The sequence below is a fragment of the Nylanderia fulva genome, unplaced genomic scaffold, assembly GCF_048542155.1.
Source record: "Nylanderia fulva isolate GAGA-0341 unplaced genomic scaffold, ASM4854215v1 Scaffold71, whole genome shotgun sequence".
Taxonomy (NCBI): domain Eukaryota; kingdom Metazoa; phylum Arthropoda; class Insecta; order Hymenoptera; family Formicidae; genus Nylanderia; species Nylanderia fulva.
Genome location: NW_028190819.1, coordinates 261,445 through 280,907, shown reverse-complemented (window position 1 = coordinate 280,907; position 19,463 = coordinate 261,445). Strand labels below are relative to the sequence as shown.

Genomic DNA, 19,463 nt, shown 5'->3' with positions numbered 1-19,463 from the left:
TATTTCCATATCTTTCCATTTATTTTTTTTTGCTAGTCAGTGTTACTTTGAATAATATATAGCAGTATTGCTTTGACAGAGAAGTGGGTAACCCCATAAATGCATTCTGCGGATGATGTTGCAGTATTATATGAATCAGTGTCAATAGAAGAGAGACATGGAACTGTTATTAAAAAGCATATGTGTGGAATGCGTTCGCGTCATCTAAGCGACAGTTGCATGTAAGCACATAGTGTGCTTAGATCGCAGAAGCAGAAAATTAAACTAAAAGAAGAACATTTTGTAATAACTTGGCACAAAAAAGGTTTCACACTCTCTCTCAAATATTATATATTATATATATTATCTAAAAAATAGGGAATGTTGAGCGGAAAGAAAACGAATAAAGTAATAAGAAGAGAAGAAGAAAGCGGGAAGAATTAAATTTTAATTAATTTTCTCATTAATTTTATTCCAAAAATTTTGAGAAAAATATGTTTTGAAGAGGAGAAGATACTATGCAACCAACAAATCACGCAAGAAGACAATGGAGAATGTTACGATCTTCATGGATCGTGCTCTTTGTGTATCTCTTGCTTCCAGCATCGCTCATATCTGCTTTTCATCCAAATACGACGGATATCCTGATGCAAGATATAGGTAAGTAAAATTGCTATACAAATAAATCAATTAAAAACAATTTTTTAAATTATTTCAGCAGTAGCTTCTTTTGAAAAAATTAATTCTTCTTCGATAGAAATGTCGAAGTATAGACTTTTTTCTGTAATTAGTAATTAAATAATTTTTTGAATTTCATATTTTTTTTATAATATAATATTATATAATATAATAATATTTTATTTTGCGGGAAAAAATATATTTTACTATAAATTAATATACATATAATTAAAAAAAATCATATAATTAAAAAAATAATTTTTTGAATTTTATATATTTTTTATAATGTAATATTATATTATATAATAATATTTTATTTCGCGGGAAAATATATTTTACTATAAAATAATATACATATATTTATAACTAGATATTTCTAATGATATACAATAGATTTGAGTTTTAATAATCTATACTTTTAAATATGCTTAAAAGAATAATGTAATTTTTTTATTAATCTTATTTTAACATAACTAGAATTATTTTTTTCAATCTCGATATTAATTAAGATATTGTTTCCTTTTTTTAAATATTTGAAAAGAATATAAAGAAATGTACAAAGAAAAAATTATATACATAGATTTATAGAAAAATTTTATTTTTGAAATACAATAATGTTAAGTTTTATTTACGAATTTTATTGCAGATATCAATTAAAAATAAGCTAAATATAGTTTCAGAAATATTTTCAAAGTAAAAAGTGCTATATGTAATAAATAAATATCAGTAAAAATATAAATATAATATAATTTTTAGAAAAGTTATAATAAAACAAGGAAATATTTAATTAGAATAAATTTCTATATATATATTTAGATTTTAAATAAAATTTATTGAATCAATTAGACAATAATCTTATTGTCAGTTAAATAAATTCTAAAAATAAAAATTTATTGCTTTCTATATATACAATTTTAAAATCGTAATTGAATAATTGTTTTAATATTATTTATATGAATCATCTTAGTTTATTTTATTATATACTTTCGAAATTGAAGAAGAAATCTATGTATGTCATAATTTTGTAACACATTATTAATTTATAATTAATTATATAATTATTAATTTATAATTAACAATTGCACATTTCACAATTCATTAGATATTTTTAAAATAAATTTTAATTGTATAAGAAGAAAAAGAAGACTATATAAAGAAAAAAAATTTTGTTAGAAAATATTAAAACACTCTGTAATAATTGTATTGTCTGACAATTATTGTAAAGAAGAAGAGGAATTAGGAAAGAGTTCTACTTTCTTTTAGATGGTGTGAGCTCATTGTTGGTAGATGGCTTCTAACTGATCTCTATTGCGCTAATTGACATGCGGCATGCAAAGTTGCATGTTGCAGTCGAGTTGGAGTCTTCTTATAAATTGATCCAGACAGTCGCCCCAATGATGAGTTATGACTGGGCCATGGGTTACTAGGTTTTTAGTTGTTCGTCGTATCTTATTATTGTGTTTATTAGTATTATTTTTATCCTCTGTTCTTTTTACTCAATTGCTGTATTGAGAAGAAAAAATAAATATGACTTCAAAAGTTTATGGACATCAAATAGACATTTTATTCCCATACAGCACAAAATATATTATAAATGTTTTCAAAAAATATTTCTAAATATTTCTATAAAATATTGCATAAAACATTTTAAAATGGTTTTAGGAATGTTATTAAATGATTAAAACATTTTTTGTGATAACATTTTTTAGAATATTTTACAAAACTTTTAAAAATGTTCTTCTTTATCGCTTAGATAATATTTTCTTAAATATTTTTTAAACATGAAAAAGCGGACATAGAAACATTTTAAAAATATTTTCGACAGAATTATTTCATTTTTTAAGAAATATTTTCAAAAAATTTTAAAAATATTTTGTGCTGTATGGGTTGTTTCTCTGAAAAAAAAATTTGCAGATGTAATAAAAATTAAATTCATCTCATAAAAAATGAGAAAGGCCAGATTTTTCTCCTTTTTTTAAATAATTGTTAATTATTTTTTATTTTAATTTTCTTTTAATTCTATTTCAGCAAGAAATGTAGTGGATCTAATTAAAGCCACAGGGATGCAAGAGCAACTTTTTGGAGTAACGACGACACAAAATCGTTGTGGAGATGACATGGTCGCGTACGAGATTACGGAAGCTGCGATATTGATGACTCATACTAATACGTTTCCATCCGGTATACCTCAAGATTTCTCTATTTTAATCGTCGCAAAGCCAAAAGCTAGTAAGTATCAGTTCTAGAAAATTTGTAATTATGCAGTAGTAATTAGAATTTAGATGCAGTTATTTCGATATTTTTGCTTTAAGTAGAACGTTTTTTTTAATTATATCAATGTATTGTTAATTATAACTTAATAAAAAATTGATGTAAAATTAATTTTAGAGTTTTTATTTATGGAAGAAATAATAAGAAAAATTGTTAATCAATATTTTTAGTATTATTATCAATATTTCAAACATTTAAAAAGACAGTCAATATTCCATAATATTATTGTTTCATTTGTTCTTACAAATTTAATTAAACTATGCTAAAATATTTCTTGAATTTTTCGAAATTATTTAAACGGCTTTGAAATCTTATTATAAAAAATACATTTAGATATAAATAAAATAAATGATTACATTAATACTAATCAAAATTAATATTTAATATTTTATTATATAGATATAGAACCTTTGTCTAAAATTTATTTATTATGTTATATTATATTGAATTATTAAATAATAATTATTTTATATGTATTAATATAAATTGTGTGATGTAATAAAAATTATTTTTATAATTTATAAATTATAAAAATAATTTTTATTACATTACACAATTTATATTAATACATATATAATAATTATTATTTACTAATAAAAATAATTTATAAATTATTATATTTAAATATAAATTATAAATATAAATTATATTTAAAAATAATTTATAAATTATTTTTATTTTATTTTTATTATCTATTATATATTTCTATTATTAATTATTCTATATTTACATAATAAAAATTATAATTTTATTATCTTTATTAATCTTTGTTTAAAATTGTTGATTGTAGATCACACAACGTCGATTCTCTTTACTATCTATGGCGATTCCGGCGAAGAACAGTTGGTTCTTTCGTTAGGACGCAATCTCAGCCTCATCTACAACACAAATGCAAATAAACAGAATGACGCAATTCTTTTTGACGCCGATATTTCCGATGGGGAGTGGCATCGGTTAGGAATTAGCATCAAGGGTGACGCTGTCACGATTATTCTCGATTGTGATAGATATATCACGAGGAAGCTGGAAAGGAATCGCGAAAAAACAATCACCGGAATTTTCATGATTGGGCAACAGCTTAGAAGTGGTTTATATCTGGTAAAAAGGAAACAAAATTGTAATATAACATTTTGATAGAAATTTTTTTTTTTACAAAATTTTTTTTCTGGAAGATTTTAAGCTAGAAACAATAAAAATTAAAATTAAAATTACGAAATTGTTGCACATATTTTGCATCATTTTAGGGGAGTCTCGAGATGCTGAAAATCGCCCCAAATCCAGATGCTGCTTATGAGATCTGCACGATATTTGCACCAGACTGTAAACATCAATATCAATTAAAACGCAGACTGAATTATAATGTATCATCAAGTGGGAATGACAATACTTACGAAAAAGAGAACGAGGAAAACTCGGACAAAGATGCTACGGATAACATATTAAGGTCAACAATTAATATTCCTGTAAGCATAAACATTAAGCAAATAAAATTAATATTTGAAAAATAATATAAATGAAGATTTATGATAATTTTATACACAAGTTGAAGGGATAAAATTATTATTTATTACAATAATATGTCCCATACAGCACAAAATATTATGAATATTTTCGAAAAATATTTCAAAATATTTAAATATAAAATATTGCATAAAAACATTTTAAAATGGTTTTAGGAATATTTTAAAACGATTAAAAAATTTTTTGTAATAACATTTTTTAGAATACTTTAAAAAACTTTTAAAAATATTTTTAAAAATGTTCTTCTTTATCACTCAGATAAAATTTTCTTAAATATTTTATACATATTTTTGAAATATTAGTTATCTATATTCAAAAATATTTTTTAAACATAAAAAAGCGAACATAGAAACATTTTAAAAATATTTTCGAGAATTATTTCATCTTTTAGAAAATATTTTTAAAAGATTTTAAAAATATTTTGTGTTGTATGGGGTTGTATATCTCAGTGTGTTTATACATATAAAATTTCATATTTATACTAAATTATTTTTTAATAATAAAATTGTAATTTATATGAATAAATGACCTATGTAAAATATTAAAGCTATAAAAAAGCTATGAAATTCGAAAAAAGAAAGAAAATAGAAAAAGACAAAAAGAGAAAATAAATAATAATTAATATATGCATATTTTTAAATTGTTTATATAAAATACAAAATACATACAAAAAAATACTTACACACACATACAGAATCTTATGTTTTAAATATCTCAGTAAACTATCTGAAAAATCACACGATGTCAAAAGAAAAACTTTTCAGCTTTAAAATCAATATTTTAAAAATATTATATAATTTACAAGATTAATGATTAATGAAGAATCTTCCCAAGTAGCAAGCTGACGTCTTTAAACGTCAAAATGACATCAGCTTGCTACCTGGGTTCCTAAGCTAACTTGGGTTCTTTACTGATGTTGAATGTTTCAGGTAACTTACGGAGCGGAAACAGTGACAATCACAAATATGTACGAGGTGGAAGCAAATAATCGACAGTATTACGAGGAATCGACAATCAATCCTTATAACGAAGAGTACATACGTACTCTTCCGGCGCATCTCAACAAAATGTATTACACTCGAGGTGCACCAGGTCCTCGTGGATTCCCGGGACCACCAGGGATACCTGGACCTCCAGGCCAGAAAGGTGAGCCCGGTCGAGATGGATTGACCGGATTGCAAGGTGTAATCGGTCCACCGGGCAACGTTTTTGTAATACCCTTGTTGAGCCAACAAGGCACCGATAAGGGACCGGATTCCCAAGTAGAACTGATAAAGCAGTTATTATCGCAACACATGGTTTCAATGAGGGGCACAGAGGGCCCGATGGGCCTCACGGGTATTTCAGGACCCGAAGGACCGCCTGGACCTCAGGGCGAAAAAGGAGAAGTCGGGGATATTGGTGAACCAGGAGTTAGAGGAGAGACAGGTATGGAAGAGAATTTGATGTAATTTTTATAAAAAGTTTATTAATATTTATTATTATAAAATTATTTATAAAATATTTATTGCTTAAATATTAAATAATATTAAATATTTTTATTTACTATTTAAATATTAATTATTTATAATATATTTATTACTATAAAATTATTAGTTTCTATTCTTTAACATCAAAGAGATTAGAAAAAAAATTTAATTTGTTTTATTCCTTGGTTTTATAAATTGAATTCCTAATTTTTAAGAATAAAAATTCGATTTTGTAACACAAATTCACAAATTCCTTGTTATTTAAAAAAATTAAATTGTAATTTATATAAATAAATAAAATTAAAAAAAAAGTTTATTTTCGCTAATATGAAAGCAATGTTTTTTTCGTAGGAATTCTTGGAAATCCTGGAAGAGAGGGTAGGAGGGGTCGTCCTGGCAGAGACGGCGAACGAGGCCTTACTGGACCTCCTGGGATGAAAGGAGAACAAGGACTGATAGGATTGCCAGGCTTACCGGGTGATAAGGGCGAACGAGGACCTTCTGGGACACCTGGAGAACCCGGTTTGCCAGGCCACGAAGGAATGCAGGGCGAGGATGGTCCTCCTGGTCTACCGGGTCTACCTGGTGAAATGGTGAAGTATATTAACATAATTATTATAATATATACATTTGAGGAATTTTCTTAAAAAAAAAATATTGATAAATAGAGATATTAAAAAAAATACAGGATATATCACACAATGGATGATATATAAATAACACTTTTCAAAAATTTAAGACCACTAAAATTTCGCTAAAAAATAGAATATGATATAATGAAAAATATTATAAAAAATAAAAATAATATTGAGTATAAGATCCTCTGCCACCTAATTTTTAAACATTATTTTTTACAAAGCATATATTTTATATATTTTTTTGTATTTACAAGTAAGAGTAGTTCATTCATATATTTAAATTTAAATCATTTTTAGAAAATAAACCTGAAGGATAAAAAATAAAATTTTTATAAAATATTTACTTTCGCATTTCACAGGGTCCGAGAGGATTTATTGGACCAAGAGGTTTCCCTGGTTTACCAGGAAATCCCGGTATTACTGGAAACGAAGGTCCGCCCGGTGCTAAGGGTAATTCTGGACCGCCCGGACCATCTGGTGCATCGGGTCAACCAGGACCTATAGGAGCTGTGGGATCTCCTGGACCTCAAGGTCTACCAGGACCGATTGGTTTAGTCGTAAGTTAGTGTTTTTATGTTTTTTTAATTAAAATATTTCTTTTCTAAAAAAGGCATACATCATCGTGAAGATTAATAGTTTGACAGTTGTAAAATAAAAAATAAACATATTATTAATAATGCGCCCGCTTGTGTTGTCTGGTACATAACAAAAATTTAGAAATTAAAATTATATACATAATTAGAATTCGACAAATTAAAATTATGTATGTAATAAACATTCAAGAATTAAAATTAAAATATAAAATATATAATAATATAATAGTATAAAATTAAAATATAACTGTTTAATTTAATATACTGTAGCATCAATTATACCTGCACTATTTTTTAATGAAAATTATTGAATTGTATTTCTCAAATATGTATTAGTATTCTACTATCAGTTTATTATATTAACAATAATTTGCTATTATAATTAAATTTGATAACAAAATTAAGTTTGATTTATGAGTTGACACAGTTACTTTTACTTGTAACTTCCTACTGTATTAACAAATCTGCTTATAAATACTAAATTTATGTAGCATATATATATATATATATATATATATAATTTTGTTTAAACCGAATATATTTACGCACGCGAAGCAAAGTTATATTATTTTTTGATAATAAAATATCAAAAATTGCGACGCATGCATGCAAAAATTATTATTGCAATCAATGCATAAAAATATATTAATTAATTATGCAACGCATAAAAATTCAATATTTAAATCTTTAACAGAAAATACGAATAAAAAAATAAAATTTTCTACAAAAATCTTGTGATCAAATTTCTACGCTTTTATTAGATTCGCGCGAGACTATACCCCATATATTCGTTACGTTGCGCAGTTCGCGCGAAACTGATTCTCGTTCGAGGTATCGCGAGCGCGGGACCGATAGTCACATGACCATTAATCACGTGACCACTGGTCATGTGACCATCGGGCCCGCGCTCGCGATACTTCGCTCGAGAATCAGTTTCGCGCGAGCCGGGCAGGGTGATGGATGTGTGGGTGTGGAATTTCGCACAAGTCTAATGAAAGCATATATATATTTGATTACAAAAGATTCTTATAAATATATAAATATATCATATTTTTTGAAATATTAGTTTAAATCTATATTCAAAAATATTTTTTAAACATGAAAAAGCGGACATAGAAACATTTGAAAAATATTTTCGAGAATTATTTTATTTTTTAAGAAATATTTTAAAAGATTTTAAAAATATTTTGTGCTATATGGGATGTATTAATCTGATGGAAAAGTTAGAAAGAGGCAGCTGCGTAGAAAATTATATTTTTTGTTTTCTGTTAAAAATTTATATATTAAATTTTTAGGAATCACGTAATTAATAAATATATTTCCATGCATGCATTGCAATAATAATTTTATACACGCATTGCAATTTTTAAGGTTTTATTACCAAAGAATAATATATAACGCTTTGCACACGTAATTATATTCGATTAAACTAAACAAAGTGAGAAAAAAATAAATAGCTACATATATACAAAATAGTTCTCAAACAATACAATAGAAACTCGGCAAATTAAAATTATATGTACATAATAGAAATTCAATAAATTAAAATTATACACATAATAGAAATTCGGGAATTAAAATTGTGTATAATAGAATTTCGGCGAATTAAAATTATTATATAGTCATAACATCTTATGGCAAAGATTAACAATTTGACAGTTGTAAAATAAACTATAGAAATAATATCCAAGGAGCACGCGAATGTTGTCTAGTATATATATATATATATATATATATATATAAAATAAATATTTTATTTAAGAAATAAAAGAATTTGATGCTTTACATACACACATAATTTCTTCAATGACTTATAATGAATTATTTAAAAATTATCATTAAATAAAATGTTTATTTTTTTTTTCAGATTTTACGTATTAATAACTATTGAAATAAATTCAATACATAACACAAAGTCGTTATAGATTATCCAAGTTTATAAAAGTTAAGTATCTCATTAAATGTACTAAATTTAAAGTTGATTCCCGAAAACAAAGTTTCGTAAAATAATTTTATTTTATTATACATTTTTTAATTTAATTTTGCAAAAAATTGACCTTTATTTCGATTATATTACAATTTTCAAATATAATAAATATTTTTTATTTATTATACATATTTATATTTATTTATTTACAGAAACAAGTTTAATGATTTACAATATAAGAACTATTCAAATTTATTCAAATTTTATAAAAAAAGAAAAATTATATAATTATATAAATCACAAGAAAGGTTCACGGTTTATTTTCCAACGAAAACTTAGTTTTGTTGAAAATGTGCGCAGCAACATCCGCGTATGGCTCTTTACGTCTTTCTTGCGATTTAGATTTATATTTAATATTACAGAGCCGTAATTTAATCTTAGTTGTTTATATAATTATAATTTTTTAATGCGCAAAATTTAATTTAATATTGCATAAAAAATTATTGTCGATTGACTCCGATTTTGACTACACATTTTATTATTATATAATATTCGAATTTTATCTAAAGGGTCCACAAGGAAAGCCTGGTATTCCTGGTCTTCCCGGTGCTGATGGACCTCCTGGTCTTTCGGGCAATCCTGGAATTCCTGGAATGAAAGGCGAACAAGGTCCATTAGGATCACAAGGATCAATAGGCTTTCCGGGTGTACGAGGTGTGAAGGGCGACGAAGGACAGCGTGGTCTGCCTGGTGAACGCGGCGAGAAAGGCGAGAGAGGATTAGAAGGTGAGAAAGGTGATACTGGTGCGAAAGGAGAGCCTGGGGCGACGGGACCTCAAGGAATTCCAGGCCTTGAAGGATTAGAAGGGCCGAAGGGCTTTGAGGGACCTCGCGGTGAAACTGGTTCTGCTGGTCCGTCTGGAGAGAAAGGGAAAATAGGTCCACCAGGATATGTTGGATATCCTGGACAGCTTGGAGAAAAGGGAGACAAAGGACAATTAGGGCCGCAAGGTCCTACTGGCGATAAAGGAGAAAGAGTAATTTTTTAAAGATTCTTAATTTCTTTTTTAAATAAAATATTACATTGCTTTTCTCTTTTTTTTTCTCAGGGAAACAATGGAGTGCAAGGAGAACGTGGTGAAACAGGGCCAAGGGTAATTTATTATTAAGGGGATGCCGGAGACGGTCTGTCCTATCGACTGAATGCGAATATTGATTTTGGGATATTTTTTTATTGATTATACAGATTAATAAATTCTTTTTCACGATTAAAGTACTTATAAAAACGGACCGCGTTAGCTATAATTCCATATATAAACTATATAAAAATGAAAAAATTACAGTTTTGTTATTGGCTTATTTTGTGTCAGTTCGTAACAATACTTATTTAATAAAAAAAGTTCTGTTTGTCGGTGCATAAGATATAGCTCGCGCAATAGGGATAACATGAAAGAATATTATTGAACAATTAGAAGTGAGATTATACAAATCTAATAAAAAAGTTATACATAAATTAATAAATTTTTACGCATATGTGGTGCTAAACCTATCGGAATTTGGTCGGTAAAACAGATCGTCTCCGGCATCTTCTTAATATTTATTATTAAAATTTACACATTAAAATTTATTTATACATTATCAAATTCTCTACATAAATAACTTTAGTTAAATTTTGCACAATATTATACAGGGTTTCAGAGGGACACGTGGCAGAAGAGGCGCGGAAGGCTTGCCAGGACCAAAGGGCGACACTGGTCAGCCAGGATCTCCGGGTGTGCCAGGCGAGGTCGGTCCTCCCGGTGTTGAAGGTCCACGTGGATTCGTGGGACCACCTGGTCCACCAGGTCTCGACGGGAAAGATGGCGTACCGGGACCACCCGGTGAACGTGGTCCAATTGGAGAATCCGGGCTCGCAGGATCACCAGGATCCCCTGGTAACATCGGTCCCCAAGGACCAGTCGGAGAACCTGGTCAACCGGGCGAACCTGGGGCACCTGGTAGTCCGGGAGTTCCGGGAGAAATTGGTCCTCCAGGTGAACAAGGAAAAGAAGGATCACTGGGTCCGCCTGGTTTAACAGGGACTAAAGGTCCTCCAGGTCCTAGCGGATTACCAGGATTTCCCGGCGAAAGAGGATTGAACGGTCTGCCAGTTAGTTGTATTAAGACGCTTACGAGATGCAAACTTATTAAAAGATTCTAATATTAAATTTTAATTAATATCTGTAATAAATTATGTAATATAATATTTAATTGTCGCATTAATACATTTTCAAGGGACTGCCTGGTTCGAAAGGAGAAATGGGACCTGTCGGAGCACAGGGACCGTCTGGCGATAAGGGTCTTCAAGGCGATTCTGGTAAAGATGGTGCGCCAGGCCCGGAAGGAAAACAAGGACCGAAAGGAAAGAGAGGACTTGTCGGACTTAAAGGCGAAAAGGTAAGGCTTACATTAAATAATTGGAAATATATAATTATGAATATTTTTTATTTACGATTGATCTAGGGCGATCCTGGATTACCAGGACCTACAGGTCGTGACGGTTTACCAGGTCAACGAGGCTTACCTGGTGTACCTGGACCAGTTGGATCTCCGGGTGAGGATGGTGACAAGGGAAACGTAGGTCCACCCGGTGAGAAAGGATTCAAAGGATCTCAGGGGGAAATGGTAGATATAATTAGATATATATTTGTCATAAATTATTAAAGTAAGCTTCATAGTTATCTAAAACAACTGAAAATGACAATTAAATTCATTTAATCTGGCAATTCTAAACATATAGGGACCTGTGGGTCCGCAAGGGACACAAGGACCACGTGGTGAACCTGGTTTAATTGGTCCACCTGGAGAGAAGGGACCGCCAGGTGAGATTGGACAACAAGGAGCAAAAGGCAAGACTGGTCTAGTCGGAGCGATAGGACCAGCTGGGCCTGTGGGACCGCAAGGTTTACCGGGTCCGCCAGGTGTGAGAGGAGAAGTTGGAGATCCTGGAGCGATTGGTCTCATGGGGCCACCAGGTATTTTAGGAGAACGAGGTTCGAAGGGACCGAGAGGTCTCAAAGGTGTCGAAGGATTACCGGGTTTAGAAGGTCGACAAGGTGAAAAAGGAGACAGTGGAATACCAGGATCTCCTGGAAAACCAGGAGCAGAGGGCAAACTGGTAAGATAAATTGTATGCATTCATAAAATTTGTGAAAATGTTTTATAATTATTTATTTAATTATGTATGCATGTAAACTTCTTAAAATATATTAGTGAGCAAAGAGATAAAAAATTAATAAAATTTTATTTAATATATTCTATAAATTATAATTATAATATTTATACAATTTTAATTTTGGTAATTTTTAGATTTGATGTAAAATAAAAAATAATAAATATAATATTTTTTAATTGTCATAATTGAATAATTTTTTAAAATTAGATGTTTAAGTATTTTATTGCGTCATGTTTGATGCATTCAAGGGAGAAAGAGGTCCTCCAGGACCGAAAGGAGAAGAGGGCAAGGAGGGACCTTCTGGATCTCCTGGACCACGAGGATTAATTGGCTTCGAAGGACCAAAAGGTGATATTGGATTACCTGGCTTTCCCGGTTCACCAGGAGAACCTGGTCTCATAGGTCAGAAGGGTGAGCCTGGAAAGGACGGCGAGGATGGACGAGTAGGCGATCCTGGTGCACCAGGTGAAGCTGGACCACCTGGCAAGGAAGGCTTACCGGGTCCTCCTGGAAATTTGGTATCAAAATTTTAATGTATTTATTTTAGGACAAAATAAGAAGTTTATTTTTCAAAACGAATTTTAGTTAAATTCTTAAGTACAATAAAAGCAAAATTTTTGGAATGTATAAAATATAAAGACTGTAGATACGCTACATTAAAAATATTTATTTGATCGCCGATACAAAAAATTGGAGAACAAGTTTTTCGGTTCATCTTATTCAAAATCTTATCACTTTGTTAATTTTTAATTATTAAATTTTTAAAAATATTCTCCAGATATTATTTTATTAAAAAATGCAATAAGAAAGTTATATAATTAATTCTCAAGAATATATAAAATTAAAAATACACATACATAAAATGACTTAAAGAACGATTTTTTTATTAATCATTTTATATCCTAATAAGCCTTATATTTATTTTATATTTTAATACTCGTTTAATTTCAATTGTTTATTTAATTATTGCTGATTCTAGGGTCCGGAAGGCCCGGCAGGTCTGCAGGGTAATCCAGGATTACCAGGAGACAAAGGAGATATGGGCCCGTTTGGAGTGTCGGGACTTCAAGGACAAATCGGAATCCAAGGACCATCCGGCCTGCCCGGTTTTCCAGGAGAAAGAGGTTTGCCAGGACTAGCCGGGGAAAATGGCCCTCCAGGAATGCCGGGAGCCATTGGTGCCCCTGGGATGGTGGGGCCAGTCGGTCCGAGTGGCCCAAAGGGTGACAAAGGTCGTAGAGGCGTTAAAGGACATCGAGGAGAATTAGGACGCGTTGGGCTCAAGGGCGAGCAAGGAGAGGCGGGAGAAAAAGGCGAACGGGGATCATCTGGACCAGCAGGAGCCAAAGGAAATGTCGGACCTGCGGGTTTAATCGGCTCCAAAGGGGAGCAAGGACCTCCCGGTTTGCCAGGAGAGCCAGGATTGCCCGGAGCTAAAGGAAACTCGGGGAACGACGGAATACACGGTAGTCCAGGTCCACCAGGTCTGCCAGGTCCACCAGGACCTCCTGCCCCACTGATGGAATCCTTTGATGGAGTGATGCTGCCACATCACTCGGCTAAAAGGAAACGCGATGCTTCGAAAGAGGATATGTAAGAATCTTATATGATTTAAGGGGATACTGAACATGACTGTTTTACGGGATTTGAGTTTAAGGGCTTTTCTTTTTATTGGCTACACAAATTGAAAAATCCTTCTCCACAATTAAAATACTCATAATAATAAACAGGAAGCGCTGTAATTTCGTATAAAAAAACAATAAAAGTTAAAAAATTACAGTTTTCTTATCGGCCTCTTGCGTTAGCTCATAACAATACTTATTTAATACAAAAGTTCTGCAGTTTATTTGTGCACAAAATATGGCGCTCCCAACAGGGATGACATGAAAGAATAATACAGAAGTAATAAAAATGAGATTATAAGTCTGTATGAAAAAATTCGTACTTGAATTAATTATGTATGTATATTTGCGTGCGAGATCGATGTCGAATCTAACTTAACTTAAAGTCGATAAAACAGAATAATAGCAGCGTCCCCTTAATCTAGAATTGTCTCGTTTATTTTTAGCGCATTATATATTTTCATTTTATTCTATATTATTTTTTAATTAGATTTGAAAATTGAAAAGTTTTAATTAGCGCAGATATTTAAATCCTAGGATTGCAGAGACGTATTTTTTTTGTTCATATGATTCTTCAATTATTTTTAATCTATATTTAGAAACGAAGAAGAAGCAGATTTGGATCCAAAGTACTTAGACATATATAGATCTATTTTCAATATACGCAAAGAATTAGATCGACGATACAGACCAACTGGTACTAGAAATAATCCGGTAAGAACATGCAGAGATTTGTTTTACGGACATCCTCATTTCAAAGACGGTAAGAGAGATCACCTTCTTTATCTAATTTTTAAGTCGGATATATAGAATTTGAATAGTTTGAAAACGTCTAATCAAATTTTTATTAATTTTATTAATTAAATTTTGTTTTCATTACATGACATCTATATTATAATATATTATTTATAATATAAATATTAAAAAATTATAAGAGACGTTGATTTATATTATTTTATTTGCACAAAGCTCTATTTTTTTATATTTTATTATTATAAAATATTTTATGAAATCCTCAAAAATTGCTGAGTATTTGTTAAAAGTTTGTCACAAATATACATAGGTTGGTACTGGATCGATCCAAATCTGGGCATGCCTGACGACGCTATCTATGTATATTGCAACATCTCGAATATGGGCGAGACCTGTGTATTTCCCGATGTTCATAGTAGTCACATGCCAAATATACCATGGAAGAAGGAAAATAATAAAACTGATTGGTATTCGCGTTTACGCGGAGGATTCAGAGTAAGATAAATATTAATATTTAGCCTAAAAAAATTGTTTCCATAAATGGATGAATGAAAATTCTGAAAGAGTTTTTATCGAAATGTAATTGATCCCTTTTCAGATAACTTACGAAACGATCGGAGTAGTGCAAATGAACGTCCTGCGTCTGCTCAGTCAAGAGGTCTATCAAAACTTTACATACACGTGCGTCAACAGTGTTGCTTGGAACAATAATGAGGATCCAACTCACGGTTACGATCTTTCGTTGCGATTGCTCGGTGATAACGAGGATGAATTCTCGTATAATCTTATCAGACCCCAGATCGTGAAGGACGGCTGCAAAAATCGAAAGGATAAGGCCGAGACCGTGTTCCTGATTCGCACCAAGAAGCCGCAACAGCTGCCCCTGGTTGACTTTTACCCGGTCGACTATGGATCACCCAGGCAGGCCTTTGGTTTTACTATCGGGCCGATGTGTTTCAAGTAAATAAAAAGCATTAAATATAGTTTAATCTTTGAAAGTTATTATCTCTTTTGGTAGATGAATTAGTGCAGAAATATATGTTGTGTGTATACAATAAATATTTCTCTAGCGTCTCCAATCAGAAACAGAAGCTTACTTAATGCATGATTCTTGCTATAAGATATATTTTAAGTTTTTCCTTCTTCAATTTTTTTATAGAAAATACTTTCTACGAGGCAGTAAAATTTATTCACTTTTTTCATCATTTTATATTACTTTATAAATTATGTCTATGCTTTTATGATGATTCATCTTTATTATGATATCCTATTTTTATAGAATAATAGTGGTAAAAAATAAAGAGATAATTATCTTTTTTATTAATTCTTTTCATTTTTTGTATTTAAAAAATATTTTATTTTATTGTATTTTTGTTCCGCATTTTACAGAAATTGATAATTTGCATATTTTTAATTTTATTATAATAAATCATGATTTGTATTTTAACTTTTATTAGATTCTATATTTGACTGCATTTATTAAGTTTTTTTATATGTATTTATATCGCAAAATTAAAAGTGTCGATTGACTCTTTTATGTTTTACTTTAGTGTAAAAATAAATATTATATATATATGTATATATATATATATATATATATATATATATATATATATAATTTTATTATATTTATAAATAGAGCACGTATTATTATTTATTATTTGTCTTTTCTTTCTTATTATTTGCTATAAATATATGTTATTGTATGTGTTATTTATTTTATTCCGTTATACAAATTTTTAATTAATTAATGTATTTTAAAATTACGCTTTATCTATAATTTTGATCTTGAGATATATTGCATAGGAATAAAATTCTAAAATTTAGATACTTGTACTTTATAATAAATATTATCAATAATTAATATCAATCATTAATATCATATATAACAAAATATTATTGATAAAATTTAGTAAAAACTCTAAGAGAACAAATACTAATTTAAATTTTAAAATATATTACACAATGTAGAATCTTAAATTGTAAATATACTTAAAAAAAATTAATACATTATTGCTATTAAATATATTTTAGTAAAATCTAAGAAGCTGAATATCGTCAGGTTCCGTGGTGTAGCGGTTATCACGTCTGCTTTACACGCAGAAGGTCGCCAGTTCGATCCCGGCCGGAACCACTTTTTTTTTTTAATCAGTCGTGAGAAGTACTAATAAGAGTCAAGTGCAGATATTAAGCGCAACAAACTTGTTTTTAAATTCTCTTTTAATTACTTTGAATGTTTCGGTTACTTTTTTTTGTATTTATATATCAGAGTTTTTTTAATTTATTATTATTGTTTTTTTTACTTTTCCTTAATATACTTTTCCATCTTGTCAAAATTTTTCACATGTTTAAAAAGTATATAATGTGTGTACACAAATATATTTAATATATTATATATATTATTTAACATTATTATAAAAAAATGTGAGGATAAAATGACCATTTAATATATTATAATTACGTAAAATGTTAATCAATTAAAAACTTTAATTTTAAAGTTTATTTATATTTTTAAAACAGATTTTCTATAAATAAAGAATTAATTAAGGATTAAGAAAATAGATAGTAAGTAGTAATGCTCAACTCTTCGAAAATAATTATTAAACATCATTTTCTATATCCATTTCAGTGTGCTCATATATTATTAAATAACATTATTTAATAATTAATAAAATAACTACTTAAATAATTATTTAAATAATTAAGCATTTTTTATGAATATACGAATACGTCTTACTATCTATTTTTCTATAATCTCCTCTTTATATATTTATAAAATCTGGTTTAATTAGAAAAATACAAGAAAATCGATTTCAATATATAATTTTTTAAAGTATTTATTTCTAGAAATTAAATAAAATCAAACTCGTCTCCCCGAGAAAATCGTCACTCTATGTACGAAGTGCTGGTAGTCGATGCCGCTATTTACTCTCAACGAGCGAGAGAGAGCGAGAGTATGAAAAGATCCGAGTGAGAGATGTATAAGGTGGATCGAAGGAATCTGCGAGAAAGGCGAGAGATATGCGTGGGCGAACCGTGAGAAACCGCAGGTGACACCTTGTCATAGCGGTCGGCGGTTCACACTTCGGACTCACACTTATTCGTTCTTTTTCTGGTGACAAGACAATTGAAGTAACGGTGCAGGGCCGCTTTCAGCGCAGAAAAGCTTTTGGTACTCGAAAAATTTCGCAAATATTTTATTTAATATAATATATATTTAATATATAAATATATAAATATATTTAATATATATATAATTTTAAACTGTATTTTAATTTATATTATCTAGATTTTTTATTTATATAATTTATATTTATATAAATATAAATTTAACGTATAAGACGGGCAACAAGAGCCAAATCGCGGATGACAATGCTTTATCCTAACGAAACTAAATAATTTTCCGTTAGAATTAAATACCGGTGCACAAGGCACCAAATTTTACTTGGACACGGCCAAGATTTTTAAAATATGAAATAATCTCATATTTGAGATTTAATTTCAATACCCCCTTTAACCCCCCTACGGAAAATAAATAAATGAATGCATTATATTTATATATATTTTTGAATTATATATTTATAAATTTATATAATGTGTATTTATATATATTTTTAAGTATTTATATGTCGTTTTATATATTTAATATATTTTGTATAATATATTTTAATATATTTAATATATTTAATATATTTTAATATATTTAATATATTTAATATATTTTAATATATTAATTTTATATTAAATCTTTGAAATTAAATCTCAAAATATGAGATTATTTCATATTTAAAATCTTGGCCGTGTCCAAGTAAAAATTTGGTGCCTTGTGCACCGGTATTTAATTCTAACGAAAAATTATTTAGTTTCGTTAGGATAACGCATTGTCATCCGCGATTTGGCTCTTGTTGCCCGTCTTATACGTTAAATTTAATTTTATATATTTAATATATTTTGATATATTTAAAAAACTTTAAAAAATGTATTATATAAAAGATACAAGATACAACAAGATACAAGAAGACATCTATGTAATTGGAAAGAAATTCAGAAATTTTTTTACAGATTTTCTGATGCGTTACATTTTTTCAGAGATACATCAGAATAAAAATTCACAAAATTCTTTTTAATTAAGATATCTCTAAAATATATGTAGGAGATTAAAAAATATTTTTGAAAAATGTCAAGCTTCGACGTTCGCTGACAGCGGTATTTTCTGTCGGAACAAACCGACCGACCCTGCGCGCCTTCCAGGACGAAAGGAGAGCGATAAAAGGTTTCCTTGTTTAACAAAATATCGTCTCCGAGCCATTAGCCCGACCCGTTACCACTTCAGCGCGATTTTCTGCTCCCGCTCCGTCGAGGAGGCACTCGAGGATCTGCGAGAATTCTGCGAGCTATCAAAGGCAGACCTGTCTATCTCCACCCTCTGGGACAACATCGACGTGAAATGGGTGAGTTCCGTGGTTCACTGCACTCGATATAGCGTCACCGTTAATTCGATCTTTAATTTCCATCCAAATATTCACTATTACATCTTTTTTACTTCCTCATAGAGGAAGGCGAACAAAATTTTTTTTCAGATTTCTATACCAATGTGTTTAGAATGTTCCAAAACACATCGAAAAATCACATTTAAAAAAAATGGGTATGTATTATACTTTTATTTACTGTAATTTCTAGAAAAATTCATCAAGTACTTCATATTTTTATAAAATTTTGAATTTTTTTTAGAAATGTCCGTGATTACTCTAACTTTCGTAAATTTTACAATATCTTGATACATTTTTTAATATAAATA

The 19,463-nt window shown here is 29.4% G+C and overlaps 1 protein-coding gene and 1 non-coding gene across 2 annotated transcripts; both read left to right on the top strand.

The window, feature by feature from the left end:
- Positions 1 to 456: 456 nt before the first annotated feature.
- LOC114937443 (uncharacterized) lies at positions 457 to 15,837 on the top strand. The gene is made up of 18 exons (XM_085488785.1): positions 457 to 639; positions 2,686 to 2,886; positions 3,719 to 4,026; positions 4,173 to 4,391; positions 5,379 to 5,877; positions 6,270 to 6,511; positions 6,916 to 7,113; positions 9,646 to 10,113; positions 10,186 to 10,230; positions 10,767 to 11,225; positions 11,351 to 11,512; positions 11,579 to 11,740; positions 11,856 to 12,233; positions 12,539 to 12,808; positions 13,270 to 13,883; positions 14,512 to 14,675; positions 14,976 to 15,160; positions 15,264 to 15,837. The coding sequence occupies exons 1-18, from the start codon at positions 498 to 500 to the stop codon at positions 15,627 to 15,629; spliced, it is 5,082 nt and encodes a 1,693-aa protein (XP_085344911.1). The 5' UTR covers positions 457 to 497; the 3' UTR covers positions 15,630 to 15,837.
- Positions 15,838 to 16,726: 889 nt separating this feature from the next.
- On the top strand, positions 16,727 to 16,799 carry TRNAV-UAC (transfer RNA valine (anticodon UAC)). Its single transcript has one exon. It is a non-coding gene; the product is annotated as a tRNA-Val (tRNA).
- The last annotated feature ends 2,664 nt before the right edge of the window (positions 16,800 to 19,463 follow it).

Excerpts from the sequence above, each read along its gene's own strand:
- LOC114937443 (XM_085488785.1), top strand. The coding sequence starts at position 498 with ATGCAACCAACAAATCACGCAAGAAGACAATGGAGAATGTTACGATCT. Across the intron at positions 2,887-3,718 it reads CGTCGCAAAGCCAAAAGCTA|ATCACACAACGTCGATTCTC; the intron begins GTAAGTATCAGT and ends TGTTGATTGTAG. Across the intron at positions 10,114-10,185 it reads CTGGCGATAAAGGAGAAAGA|GGAAACAATGGAGTGCAAGG; the intron begins GTAATTTTTTAA and ends TTTTTTTCTCAG.